Source organism: Equus asinus, chromosome 1 (assembly GCF_041296235.1).
Source record: "Equus asinus isolate D_3611 breed Donkey chromosome 1, EquAss-T2T_v2, whole genome shotgun sequence".
NCBI lineage: Eukaryota > Metazoa > Chordata > Mammalia > Perissodactyla > Equidae > Equus > Equus asinus.
This window is the reverse complement of record NC_091790.1, coordinates 138,868,326-138,882,638: the sequence shown is the minus strand read 5'-3', so window position 1 is coordinate 138,882,638 and position 14,313 is coordinate 138,868,326. Positions and strand designations below refer to the sequence as shown.

The following is a 14,313-nucleotide window of genomic DNA, read 5'->3' as shown; positions in this document are numbered from 1 at the left end:
TGAAATCTCTTATGGTAAGATGTGAAATCAACAGGAAGGACGTGACTCCCTGCCGATTTCTCCAGAGATAATGTGGAAAGTAAACGAAAGACATAGTTCACCTTCAGACTGATGTGTAGCCAGAGGAGTCTGGGTCTCCTTGGAGTAGGACACCACTTCCCTGGGCAGGAAATCCACCTGGGTCACCTTCGACACGCCCAGCTTATGCAGTCTTCGTCTGTAAGTAACAGAGGACAAATGCTTAGAGAGGGAAGGCATTCCTTGTAGAAGAGCTATCAGTAATAAAACAAAGGACTCAAACAAACCCCAAACACCCTTGGCTTCCCAGCACAAGGGGTAGGGTCATGGAGGAGAACTGGCCCTGGGCAGGAAATTGGGACACTTGGGTTCTTGCCTCACTTTGGCCCAAATCTGTTGGTGATATAGACAGGTCCCTCATGCTGACCCTCGGCGTCTCTATCTGTAAAACAAAGGCTTGGTCCAGCTCAGATAAGACCTCTTTCATTCTAGTATGTGTGATTTTGCTTCATTAAAATTTATAAAGGCAATTTTCACTTGCAATACAGGATTCTAGTCTCTTAGGTGAGAAGGACAAAAGAAAAGCAATGCTTCTTAAATGTCAAAAAAAGAGAGACAATTCCCTAGTGGAGCAAAACGCTCTCTGTGACAGCAGCGAGAGGATCACATTCCAAGGGGAGAGGGGTAACACTTCTCACTTCTCCCGAAAAGGAACTGACACAGATCAGCATGTGAATTTTTTTAAAGACACACTGATGATACAGCACAGATGAGTGAGGAAGATACTCGACTGAGAGTGATGAAATCTTAGCTTAGACTTCCCAAACTGACCACGTAAAGAGTCCTTTCAGAATATTTATGGAGCACTTGAAGTGTTTTCAAGTGTCTTTCACATTCATTCTATCATCTGTCTTCACAACTCCTCTGTGAGGCTTATGGGCTGATGTCACCGTCATCTCCATTTTACAGACGAGGAAAGTGAGATTCAGTTTGAGAGACATGCAAGTATATACAGCTCATAAAGGTGGAGCCAGCACTAAAATACTGTCAGCCTCAGTCCTGGTCCAGTGCTTTTTCCACCAAGCCAAACTCCTACCCAAGGTTCTCAACGGTGAGTTCTGAGTTACCCCCCAAATCTGAAGTGCCTCCTGAGTCATCCAGGAAACTTCCAATCATGGAAGAGTCAGAGTCTGGTGGTTAAGCACGTCACTTGAGTCCCACCACTTAACAGCTGTGTGTGATCTCGAACAAGTTACCTGACCTCTCTGTGCCTCAGTTTCCTCATTTGTAAAATGGAGATATTACTACTACTTATTATTAGGATTGTTACGGGTAACGTAGATGTACCACATTATATGTATTATGTATAGATATTACATTATATTACAAATATAGTACATATACCACATATATTATATACATATACGTATATCTTAAAATATTTCTGGAACACTACTTTTAATATACAGATTTAGAATAGTGTTGGACATATTCTACTATATTTTCTAAAATTTTCCAGGCATAGAGTATGTGTGTGTCTCTGAGATAGAAAAAGAGAGAAAGATGAAATAACGATTTAGGCAAAATCCCACATTGGGATTTTGGACTTCCCAAACTGACCACGTAAAGAGTCCTTTCAGAATATTTATTCTGAAATAAAGAAGTAGAAGCACACCTATTCATATCATCACTTTCAATGATTACCAGCAGATGGCACAGCCTCATTGTATTTTTTTTTTAGTACTACTACTAATAAAATGAAAGAAAATGCATACAACAGCTATCAATTTCCATGTACAATCTCCCAAGCATTCTAGAAAAACAAAAATTTTTTCTTTTCTATGAATTGCTAAAACAATTAAAGAGAGATCTAAGATGTGCATGAAGTAGATACAAACAAACCCAGGCAGGTTTAGAGAACAGGCCTAGCCAGGCAACTCTGCAGCCCAATCAGCTTGGAGCCCAAGCTCCACACAGGCCTGGGCCGCATGGGCCTCATGCACTCAGAAGTCTGGACCAGAATGTAAAGAAGGGTCAGGCTGGGTCCCCAGCATTTCCATGCAACCTTCTTACACAGACTTAGGGGAAAACACACAAAGTGTACTAGAAACAAAATTACCAAACCAAATTACCAAAGGCTCAAAGTCTCAAAGTAAGAAATTCAGGTATTATTTTAAAGCCTTCTCGGGTCAGAGAAGGATGTCTTACTTCCAGAAATGGGTCTTTCTTGAAGTATCTAGAGAGGAAAACATGAATAGACACCCCAGGGTGCTTGGGGCAAAGCCCCTCCCACTGTTGAATAGCCCAGAGCATCTTTCTGAGGCCCCAAGGGGTCAGTGTTCATCACAGGCAAAGAGACAGAAAAGAAACATGGACTGGTAATGCACCCCACCACTTCAAATCAGGGTCACTCCTGGCAAAGAGAGATCACCCTGGACCTTACATGTCCTTGGGCATCTGTGTGAGGCCCAGAGATCTCCACACTCCCATTAAGAGGTATCTACATCTGCAGGCAGGGATGCCAGGGCATCTTGCTGACAGGACAAAAGCTGCAGATCTATCTTGTTGGGTGACCAGCAACAGGCATTGGGCAATAGGAAGCTGATCTGTAAAGTGATAATCTACCATGGCAAATCGAAACCGACTGGTGAGACAGTATAACATAATGGTTAAGTCATGTACTCATACCGAAACAGAAATTTGGGTTCAAATCTCTGCTTCGTCACTCACCAGCCGAACGATAGATGAAAGCTTAGGACAAGTGACAAATCCCTTTAAGCCTCATGTTTCTTATCTGTAAAATGGGTACGTATCATTCAGTTCTTGTGAAGATTAAATCAAGCTAGTACTTGTAAGCACTTAGTTTAATGTCTGGCACATACTAAGCAGTTCCTGGCTCTAGCATCTCTAACTGATCCTTTTGACTCATTATAATAATGCTTATATATGTTTTAAAAAATCAGAGAAGGCAGAGTTATGAATGTTTCTACATTAAAGATTCTTTAAGATAGTAGATTCAAAGATCACCTCTGCCAATAAAACACAATTATCACACTCTAGCTTCTTTGTACGAGCACACAGAAAGGTTACGGCTGCCTGGGACAGGGCATCTGCTTTTCCTTTAACTAAATGTATCATCACCACGAAACTTCTCAGACTTCAGAATTTAGCTTAAATAAGTGAGTTTATCCCACTAAACAAAATGTTTTCTTTTCTCAATGATTATTGAAAACTTTCGGCCATTTCCTCACTGATGCTGTGTTCGCAAGTTCAGGGCTTCAACTCAACCCAAGCCATCAAAAATAAACAAGAGCTGAGCCTCGATCATGTGATTCCCCCAGTGTGCTGACTGACTGACGCACTGATAAACTTGTGGTTCTCCTGGCCTGAGGGTAAATCTGTCTGAAATGATTTATAATTTTAAAGCAACTCCTTGTAACACTTCTTAGGGTGTACTGGCAGGTTACTATATCTTTTCATGCAATCTCCAGATGGATTAAGCTACATTTATATCAAATGCTTTGATTCTTTGTGGCTTTTTTGCTGTTGTTTTAGTAATCGTGTACTTATAATACGCAAAACACTTTTCATTATCTTAGTTTCTGTTTATTTTTACCATATTTTATCCTCATTAAAATTTTATATCATATTCCAATTTTACAGATGAGAAAATGAAAGCTCAGCGATGCTAAGTAATTTGCTCAAAATCACAAAGCTAGTAAGTTACAGAGACAGGCCCTGGTTCTGTCCAACAGTAAGTCTAAGGGCCATGTACTTAAAAACTGGGCTTTGTTGACCTTGTTCTCCTGCTTTTTTCCTAATGCCTTATGACCATCTGCTCACTGAGGCACATTCTTACAACCTAATATAGTAGAAGTCCAAACACATGTGTTCATTTTATAGAATAGAAAGGATTCTTGAGAAGTAGCTAGCCTAGATTATTAGGACATAATGGAAGGATCATGTTTTCCAAGGTGAGTAATACACAATTGCACCCAGCCCTAGCCAGTTCAGAACGGCTGGCCAGCAGGTGGCGCCCTTCCACAGCAAAGACCTGCCTCTTGGTGTATTCTCCAACTGAGTTCTCACTTCTGAGTCTCTCCCGACCAATCTTAGGGTCTGCATGTCTCAGCGGACCCAGAATCCATCCATTTATACAACCCTGTGATAGAGGCCTTTTTCAACTTCCCTAAAATGTTTCTACAGTTTTATCAGCTGTATATAACTATGTCTAAGAGATAAAGTATACAGTAGTTCTTTTCTTTTTTTTTTTTTGAGGAAGATTAGCCCTGACCTAACATCTGCTGCCAATCCTCCTCTTTTTGCTGAGGAAGACTGGCCCTGAGCTAACATCCGTGTCCATCTTCCTCTACTTTACATGTCGGACGCCTACCACAGCATGGCTTGAACTAGAGGTGCCATGTCCGCACTCGGGATCCAAACCAGCGAACCCTGGGCCGAAGTGGAACGTGCAAACTTAACTGCTGCACCACTGGGCCAGCCCCAGTAGTTATTTTCTTTAAAAGTATGAACATTGAGCATCTTGTTTTTCACTGTTGTTCAAGGTCTTACTGGCTCATAATTTTTTAATTCAAAGATGCAAATTAAACTACTTAGCAAAGGAGGAAAAAAAATACATTATAATGTTAATGCTACTAGAATTCCTTTTCCCTCTAATTTGGCTACAAATTCCATGCTGGCTCCTCAGTTTGGACTCTGGGGTACCTTACCCGCCATCCTACCTACCTCCTGCAAAGCTCATCCCCTCAATACTGGACACACAGATACTTCCAGCAGCCCCTGTTACACGTCACTGTTCTCTTTTCATGTCTGACTTGTCTGCAACCTTACTTATTTACTCCCAACTGATTTATCTCTGTACCCTGGGGTTTAGCTCAGTATACAGAACAGGCACTAAATAAATGTTTAAAGAAGGAAAGGAGGGAAGAAGAGAAGAATAGAAGGAGGAAAAGGCAGAAGGTATGATACAGAAATGTGCATTGAGATTTCAATGATCTATGCCATGATGGATATGGCATTACTATTAAATCTTATTGTGTATTTTTGCCTTGGTAATTTATTCTAAAAAAAAAGCTCTAATAAAGTTTTAAATATGTTGCATTAAATTTATCTCACGTTCTAAATAATTGTAAGAAAACAATTCAAAATCACCTAAGAAGTACAATAAAGTCTCACATATTTGGATGCATTGTGACCACAATTAACAAACATAGAGAAAACCTAAATGGGAGAAGTCCTAGAGCAGTGGTTCCCAAAGTGTGGCCTCTGACCAGCACCAACGCCACTACCTGGGAACAGGTTAGAATGCAAACTCAAAGGCCCCACCCCAAACCTACTGAACCAGAAATTCTGGGGGTAGGTCCAGCAATCTGTGTTTTAATACCCTGCCTTCCCCGTGCTTCCCCTCCCCCCTCTCCGGTGATTCTGATGCTCACTAAAGGCTGGGTACTACTGACTTAGAAATATTACAATGTAGAGACAGACTTCACTGTTTAACCAGATTCACTTGGGCCTCCCCACCCTGCAGCCAAATGCTGGAGGATGAGGCCTTAGTCCCACTGCACAGGGAGACGTCTCTGGACCAAGCCTTTGGAGCTCTATGAGATGGGCCAGGTGCAGAGATGAACAAAGATGAGTGAGAGGATGAGAGTCAGACAAAGGATGTTGCAGTGTATAAAATATTAAGACACCAGTGCAAGAGTTGATCCTAGATCCAAAACTAAAAAGTCAGGCAGGGGATGCCAGAGATGTTGGGCAATGAAACCATGGATCCCTCACAAGCTGACTTGGTATGGTCCTAAAGTGACACGGGGCTCACATCTCCCCAGGGCTAGGGTTGGACTTCCAACTAAAAGTCCTAGAGCTTCCTCTCCACCTGGTCCTGTCAACTTGGCAGAGCAAGCTAGCTGAGCAAAGCCATACTGCACCAAAGTTGAAGTGTTTCTACTGGAAAGAAACATCAGATCTCAATAAAGAATAAAAATTGAAACTATCTGACGTTTGAGAAGGTTATTTGCCAATGCTTGGGGTATAAAGATGTCCAGTTCACCACCAGCATAAGTCCAATGTGCCCAGGTTCTGTCCCTTTGTCCTTGGTTGGACATTATGAATCACAAGAAGAAAACTACTCTCTTGCATGAATCACTGCCCCATTCCACTTCTGTTTCTGGTTCAGTTGAGATGTCTTTGTCTATCCACTCACAATAAGGTGAGCACGGCTTTGCTGGCTACTAACAAAGTTTCATTATCCAAGGAAGATGAAGCCCAAAGTGTGACTTAAGCATGGTCTATAATATCTACCAAAGCTGAAGAAAGTTAGGGTTATGCAGACTTACCCTTTTTTTTTTTTCTGAGGAAGATTAGCACTGAGCTAACATCTGCCAATCCTCCTCTTTTATCTAAGGAAGACTGGCCCTGAGCTAACATCGTGCCCATCTCCCTCTACTTTATACGTGGGACGCCTACCACAGCATGGCTTTTGCCACACGGTGCCATATTCACACCCGGGACCCGAATCAGCGAACCCTGGGCCACCAAAGCGGAACATGCACACTTAACCGCTGCACCACCAGGCTGGCCCCAGACTTACTCTTAAATAAAAGGATTCTGTCCTATCATTAACAGCATGAGAAACATGCACATTGCCATTGGAATTCTACTAAATATACACTATGTGGCTCTTCTCCCATTTCAAAGATGAAGAAAATTTCAAGAAGAACCTTACTGAAAAATGTGACTAATACTTTTAAGCATTATTTTTAATACCATAAACAACAAATGCTTGTAAAGCATGGAGTTATCTACCAAAGCAGGATATCCTGGCTTTGTCCCTATTTTTTTAAAAGATCTCCATTCCTTTCAAAGTCATAAACTACAGAACTTCAGCTTCTAAAGCCATTGCATCTGTGACACAAACATAGAGAGTCACTGTGTTGTGCCTACATATGGAACGCTAACAACAACCCACTAGATTTCACAGAAACTACTATCTAGTTTCCTTTAAGAATAAAAGTAAAAAATTTAAATGGGAAAAATAATTTTGACATGTCAAGGATCTGGGTGGTGAAGGGTTGATTATGGATGGCAAGGGGAAGCAGAGCTCTTTGATGACAGACGTAAGGTCAAGGTTGCCTTAATTTATTTTATTGAAATAAAATACACATACTATAAAATACTCTCTTTAAGGTACACAATTTAGAGAGTTTTAGCATATTCACAAAGCTGTGTTGCCTCACTGCTATATAAGTATGCAACTTTTTCATTACCCCTAAAACAAATCCTGTACCCATTGGCAGTCACTCCCCAACCACCCCTCCCCCTCTCCCTTCAAAAGGAATAATACACTATGTCTTCTCTGTCTCTCTTCTTTCACTTAGTTTAACGTTTTTAAGGTTCATCCATGTAATAGCATGTATCAGAATGTCATTCCTTTTTATTGATGAATAATATTCCATTGCATGGATATAACACTTACTTTTAATCCCTTCACCACTTGGTGGACATTTGGGTTGTTTCCACTTTTGTCTATTATGAATATTGTCACTATGAACATTCATGTACAAGTTTTTATATATATGTGGGTTTCAATTCTCTTGGAATTGAATTGAATTCTCCTGGAATTGGTATACACCTAGGAGCAGAATTTCTGGGTCACACGTTAATTCTATGTTTAGCCTTTTGAGGAAATGCCAAACTGTTTTCCAAAGCAGCTGCACCATTTTACATTCTCCCTAGCAGTGTACAAGGGTTCCAATTTCTCCACATCCTTATCAACACTTACTATTATCTGTCTTTTTTACTACAGCCATCCTAGTAAGTAGAAAGTGGTATTTCATTGTGATTTTGAGCTGTATTTCCCTGACGGCTAACAATGTTGAGAATCTATTCATGGGTTTATTGGCTATTTGTATACTTTCGTTGACGAAATGCCTATTCAAATTCTTAGCCCATTTTAAAATTGGATTGTCTTTTTATTGTTAGTTTGTAAGAGATTTTTTATATAATCTGGATACCAGACCCTTATCAGATATATGATTTGCAAATATTTTCTCCCATTCTGTGGGTTGCCTTTTCACTTTCTTGATAGTGTCTTTTGAAGCATGAAAGCGTTCAATTTTATTGAAGACCAACTGACTGATTTTTTCATTCGCTGCTTGTGCTTTTGGTGTCATGCCTAAGAAATCATTGCCCAATCCAAGGTCACAAAGATTTATTTACACTTATGTTTTCTCCTAAGAGTTTTTATAGTTTTAGCTCTTATATTTAGATCTTTGATCTATTTTGAGTTAATTTTGTATACGGTGTAAGGTAGAGTCCACCTTCATTCTTTTGCATGTGGATATCCAGTTGCTCCATGCATAATTTTTCTTAATGTTCAGAGGCAAGATGAGCAGGGAAGCAGAGGAAGTCTTTGTCATGAATACTGATCCTTGTTGATGCCCATTGGTTCCAAGCAGTAGCCAAATCTGACTGCGGACAGATGGATTCAAGAGGAAGGCCCTCTTCACTTAAAAGCTTCCCAGGGCTCACAAAAGCTCTCAGAGCACCTGAGCATGCCTTCCATCACTGGCATGAGCATCATCAAATTCTCCCTGAGTCAGATATGATACAACTCATATTCTGATGCTCTAATTTCAGACCACAGTGAATTATATACAGCAAAAGTTGATGTTCTTTATTTCATATCCAAGATCAGTGAAGAAAACTGCATAAATATTGCTGTACTATCTCTATTGAACTCATAAAGGAACTCAACAATATCAGAACTGGCTTCAAACAACTGAAACTTTAAGCAAGATGGCTGCCATAAGAATTTCACAGATGCTATCAGCTAATCCTCAAAGACACACTTATATCAGAGTGGATGATTGATTTGCTGACCCATCACCAATATTGGGAGGTAAAGCTGCAAGAAAGACTGAGTCTTACCTTTGCAGGATTTTTATTTTTTAATGTCACAGTGCAAGAGCCTGTGTGAAGACACAGAAAAGCCAGAATAAAAATATACCGCAGGCATTTAGGAAACTCTTCAAATTTTACAAATTGTAAATCACAAAAGACTCTCAATAACGATCTTTGAATAGCAGCCTCAGAATGTTCGATGACTGGAAATTATAATGCTGAGGATATATTGCTTAGACCTAGTGGAAGGAGAGGCGTGAGGGTAGATAAGGCGGCAGAGTCAGCAGCTTGCGTCAGAAGCCAGTGTGTGGCACTCAGAAGCTAGGAAACCAAAAGGGGTCATTGCAATAATGGGTAGTCTGTGAAGCAGGGAAGGGACCTGGAAGTCAAGCAGATAAAACCAGGAACAGATGTTGTCAGAGACAAGGAGTTATTGGGCCGGATGCCAAAGTAGGTCAAGGCCAAGGAAGAAAAGAATGTCTGCATTGGCCCCAGACTCAGTCCTGCTGGGTTTTGTTCCTGCTTATTTGCATGTGAGTATTTCATCCCCAAGACACATTAATTGTGCTGTCAAAGATTTTTTTCCTACTGCTGCTTGTAAAATTCCTTAAGATTTCTTAAAGAAGAGCCCCCTAAGCCAGTGAGAATGATAATTGTGCCATTTTCTTCCTTGTTCAAAAATCTTACGTGTGTACAGACAGTGTCCTTGACAAATGACAAAGTAACTACTTCAGCCAACATCATTATCAGCAACCATAAACAATTTTTGAAGCATGGCACTATGCCAGATCTTTCCAACACAGAGAGAATGGGGAGATCAAACATACACATCAAAAGGCTAATAAGCATGAAAGGTAGCAAATAATAAGAGCCAATATGAGTGATTCACATAACAGGTGGGACAGGAGAGTATAATGGGTAGATTACTATGTGTTCGGGTAAATGAAGCAAGTTTCACTAAGAATAGAAGGCCTAATGTGAGTCTTGAAGGATAGCAGGACTCAGTCAAGTAGAAAGGGGCGAGAAGGGTGTTCTGAGGAGGTGGCCCTGCATATGCAAAGATCTAGATTCTGAGTTCACACTTTATGCCTGAAAGACCAGTTTTTCACAATAGAAGTTTTAAGTTGAAGAGCAATGGGAGAAACATTTAGAGAGGTACATAGAGGCCAGATGATTTGAGGGCTTTAACTCTCAGGCTAAACAACTTGGACTTTAAGCTGTAGACAGTGAGGAATTACTCAAAGTTAGTAAGAAATCAACAGCTGCAAAGAGACATTTAAAATATGTCAGTATAGCAACTATGTGAAGAATGGAGTCTAAATCTTCCTCTTGGACCAACGAGGGACCAGAGGCTGTGTATAGGAAGGACCCTAGAAGCTGAGTGTGGAGAAAAGGAGGAATTCAGGAAGGATCTATAAGCAAAGGGTATGTGGGTTCAGTAACCAAACAGAGGATCCAGGCAAAGCATTAATTCAAAGCGGGCAGCCAGAGAAATGATTACTGGATTTGTGACGAACAGTCTAACACATGCAGAAACTTGGTCCGGGGGGTGACAAGAAAGCACTCAGTGGTCATGGGCCTGGAAATGAAAAGGAAATGCTCTAGTTTGGTGACTCTGGAAAAGAATTAAGGGTAGACCTTAGCAGTTTACTTGATATGGAGGGTGAAGAGAAAGGAATAGATTGGAGATTATTTCAAGGCTTTATGCCTTACGGAAGAAAAGTGAGTGGTGTAACTAGAAGATGTAGGGGAATCCAGAGAAAGATCTGCTTTGGGGTAAAAATGAATACCTCAGTGGATGAGTTTGTGTGAGGGGTTTTCCAACTGCATGAGATGTAAGACCAAAGCTCAGAAAAGAGGACAAACAGAAAATGTGGCCCTGGGAGCCACGCACTGAGAATCACATGAGAAAATGCTGCATCCATAGAAAAAGAGAATACAGGAACCAAGGGTATAGAAACTCACAGGATATGAAAGAAGTTTTAAAAAATAACAAAAGGTTCATTTGTTTTCCAAACACTGTACTCTAGCATAATTAGGTATCAAGGTGTGACACCTAAGGACTGATTCCTAGAGCTGGGAATGGGACACAACATGGAGGAAAGAGGAGGATGGGGCATGACAGAGAGGAAGTGACCCTGGCATTGCAGCCCCCTCAGTACATTCAATTTATCATTGATGTTCAGAGTGGGTGTTTTCCTCCAAGGACAGAGAGGCAGCTTGATGGCTGACCTTTTCTGATTACTTCAAGAAGGATGAATTTCCATTTTCTATGTTCACATTTAAAACATCATTTGAGAAAGTACTTATTTTGTTTCCATGATATTTGCTTCTTACTGTGCAGAGAGATTAGTTTGGCAGCTAAAGCATTTTTCCCGAACAGAAGCAAATGTCAAGTTTGGCTCAGTCAACAGGCATAGCCGAAGGGTTTGCCTTGAATTGCATAACACAAGCAAATCTTGCAAATTTCTGGGATGAAAGAAGAGTCAAAACAGTCATGGTTTTAATGGAGGTTGGCAATATTGGTGGAGGATCTGCTATCAAGTGCCCATTGTACAACAGAAAGTGAGAGTTCAGAATTCTAAGAACACAAGGTACAGAAGTGTGTTTTCTTCGATATTACACACAAACAACAATGATGATATAAAAATTTTATATGAATGGCCTTTTATTGACTTAATGTTTATTAACAACCTTCTACAGAACTTGTAACATAAAACTATAAAATTATGGAATTATTCAAGTCACTGAGTACCAAAGTATAAGCACACATCCTTACCAACTGGCCATATTTATTTTTCTGAAGTGGAATAAAAAAGGAACATTGTTTTTTGAAAATCAGGTTGCTAGTGTGGAACAGAAAACATCCCATAATTGCTTTCTCAAGATTCATGAGGGCAGAGAACAGAGACTGGCAGTTGGTAACTTCTCAAGAAATGTTTGGGGACTGAATACACGAGAATTATAAGAGGTGGGAAAAGTGCTTTCTCCCTCTCGCGACAAAATTTTGATTGGATCTGTTCAAAACAATTATTTGAAGTTTTTCACGGGTTAGAATTCATTCTATATTTACAGATTCCAAAAAAGCATTTTACTATTACCTTTTGATACACACACACACGTTACAAGATGCTGTTCCATACTTCAGTTTCTGTAGAAAGTGAGCTCAGGTGTTACTGAAGACTCAGAGGTTGTCAGTTTGCTCAAGGACACAAAGCACATCATTCTCAAGAAAACACCAGGCATTGACACATGAGAAACCTTAATGATTAATTCAGACCAGAGATCTAAACATAATGCATAAGAACATTTGACAAAACTTGGAGAATAAGCCAAAAGAGGGTTACTTCATCAAAGGATAATGAGGTTATTGCTGTTCTGTTGGGCAAATGGAAACAACTTCAAAACATGAAAAGACTTCTAGAACTGCCTGGCTAGATTTTCTCTAACACCTACTGCCATCTTGAAAAATATGTTTTTCTAGTGTCTAGTTGGTGTCACTTCTATTCTTGACAGAGTGATCTCTCTATTTCACCACAGCAGTTGGGGATGCTGCCTGGTGGATTCTGGAGTAATACTCACCTTCTCTTTCAGCCGAGAATGAAGAGAAAGTTGAGAGAAAGAGGAGGTCCCAACCTTCTAACAAGGTCTCTCAAGGACTGAAATAACCTCTAAGTTCCTCCTTCAAGGAAGCAGCAGCCAAATCCTTGCTCACAGCTTCATTTTTTCTTCCTTCTCACTTTGCTTCCAAATATTTTAAAAACTCTATTAAAAGTTTAATTTACTAATACATAGTGGAAATATAATTGTGAGGCTTCAATGAAATCAGAAGCCATTAAACATTGCTACATGTTATTGGGTTTAACAATTGGGACTGAGGGGACACAGAACACCCTCATTACTTGTTGACGTCTGCTCATCATTGAGAATCTCTGCCTCCCTCCCAGCCCCACGGCCCTTATACTGACTCAGCACCTCTCCCTAAGACAGGTGATCTCATGGGAGTATGTTTCCTTCATAAGACAACAAAAAACATTTAAAATATAATCCATCCTGAAATTTGCCCATTGCAACCCCAAATTTCAATGAGACATTTATTCACTTCCCAGTCTAAACAGGCGTTTTCTATCCTGTGATCTTCTAACTTACTCTTTTTATCCTATTTTATTTCATTTTTCACTTCTACCATCTTCAATTCATTAATCTATTATAATAGCCTAAGATTTTGGTTCTTTCACGAGTAGTTGCCTAGTAATAAACAAGCTGAGTCGCACTTTTTTATTTGCAGTTTTCTTGAAGCTATTCTTTTGCTGAATGCCACATCATCTCCCTTACTTCTCTATGTTGCCATTTGCTTTGCTGACCACATAGTTAACATATAAACCAGAATAAAGTGACACAACATTTGTGCTTCCGGTCAAGATGGAGTAATAGTGACCAGCCTTACCCTTAGCCTGAAACAACCAAAAATTGGATAGCAGTTGGAATGAAACAACAGTTTGCAGGACACAGGAGGTCAGGCAATGAAGGACAGTGATACATGAGAGAGGAGAAACAAAGATGAGCCCTACAATTTCCCCAGCTTACTTCATTAAGAGAGTTTCCAGACCATGGCACAGGGAGGGAACCCAGATGAAATCTGGCAGACTCTCTAAGTTGAGGAGACAGAGCTGAGAGTCCAGGCAGATCAAGGCAGAAAATCCAAATTAAACACCATGAGATACTATTACATTATTACTATACTATTACAAGACTATTACAAATGTTCTCACAAAAAGAGAACATTGTAAAAGTAGCCCAAAAAAGACGTTACATACAGAAGAATAAAGACAAGTATGACAGCAAATTTCTGGTCATAAATAATGCAAGTGAGAAGACAATGAAGCAACACTTTTAAAGTACTGAAAGAAAAACACTTCTGCCTGGTAGATATCCCTCAATGTTTCTTATACTGAAGGCCTTCTGATAAGGCATTCTTTCAGCTTTTTATGTCTTAAAAGTCTTTATTATATCTTTGGTTTTGAAAACATTAAAGGACCCAATTATATGCTGCCAATAAGAAATGCACTTTAAATGTAAAGAGACAAACAGGTTAAAAAGTAAAAGGATGGAAAAAGATTATATGGTGCTAACACCAGTAAAAGAAAGCTGGAGTGGCTATATTTATATTAGACAAAGGAGATTTCAGAACAAAATATATTACCAGGGATAAAGATGGTCATTTCATAATGATAAAGGGATATATTCATCAAAAAAGACATAAGAATCCTAAATATTTATGCACTTAATAACAAAATTTCAAAATATGTAAAGCAAAAACTGATAGAATTGCAAGGAAAAATAGAAACACTAAAATTATAGTTGGAAACTTCA

General features: G+C 39.7%; 1 protein-coding gene across 4 annotated transcripts in view; it reads right to left on the bottom strand.

Moving 5' to 3' along the window:
* The window catches only part of DYNC1I1 (dynein cytoplasmic 1 intermediate chain 1), a 282,823-nt gene that overhangs the window by 212,197 nt on the left and 56,313 nt on the right, over positions 1-14,313 (bottom strand). For all 4 annotated transcript variants that reach the window (XM_014859410.3, XM_070508726.1, XM_070508715.1 and 1 more), the window contains one exon: positions 102-217. In XM_014859410.3, coding sequence (XP_014714896.1) covers positions 102-217 — 116 coding nt within the window. The remainder of the gene's footprint in view (positions 1-101; positions 218-14,313) is intronic.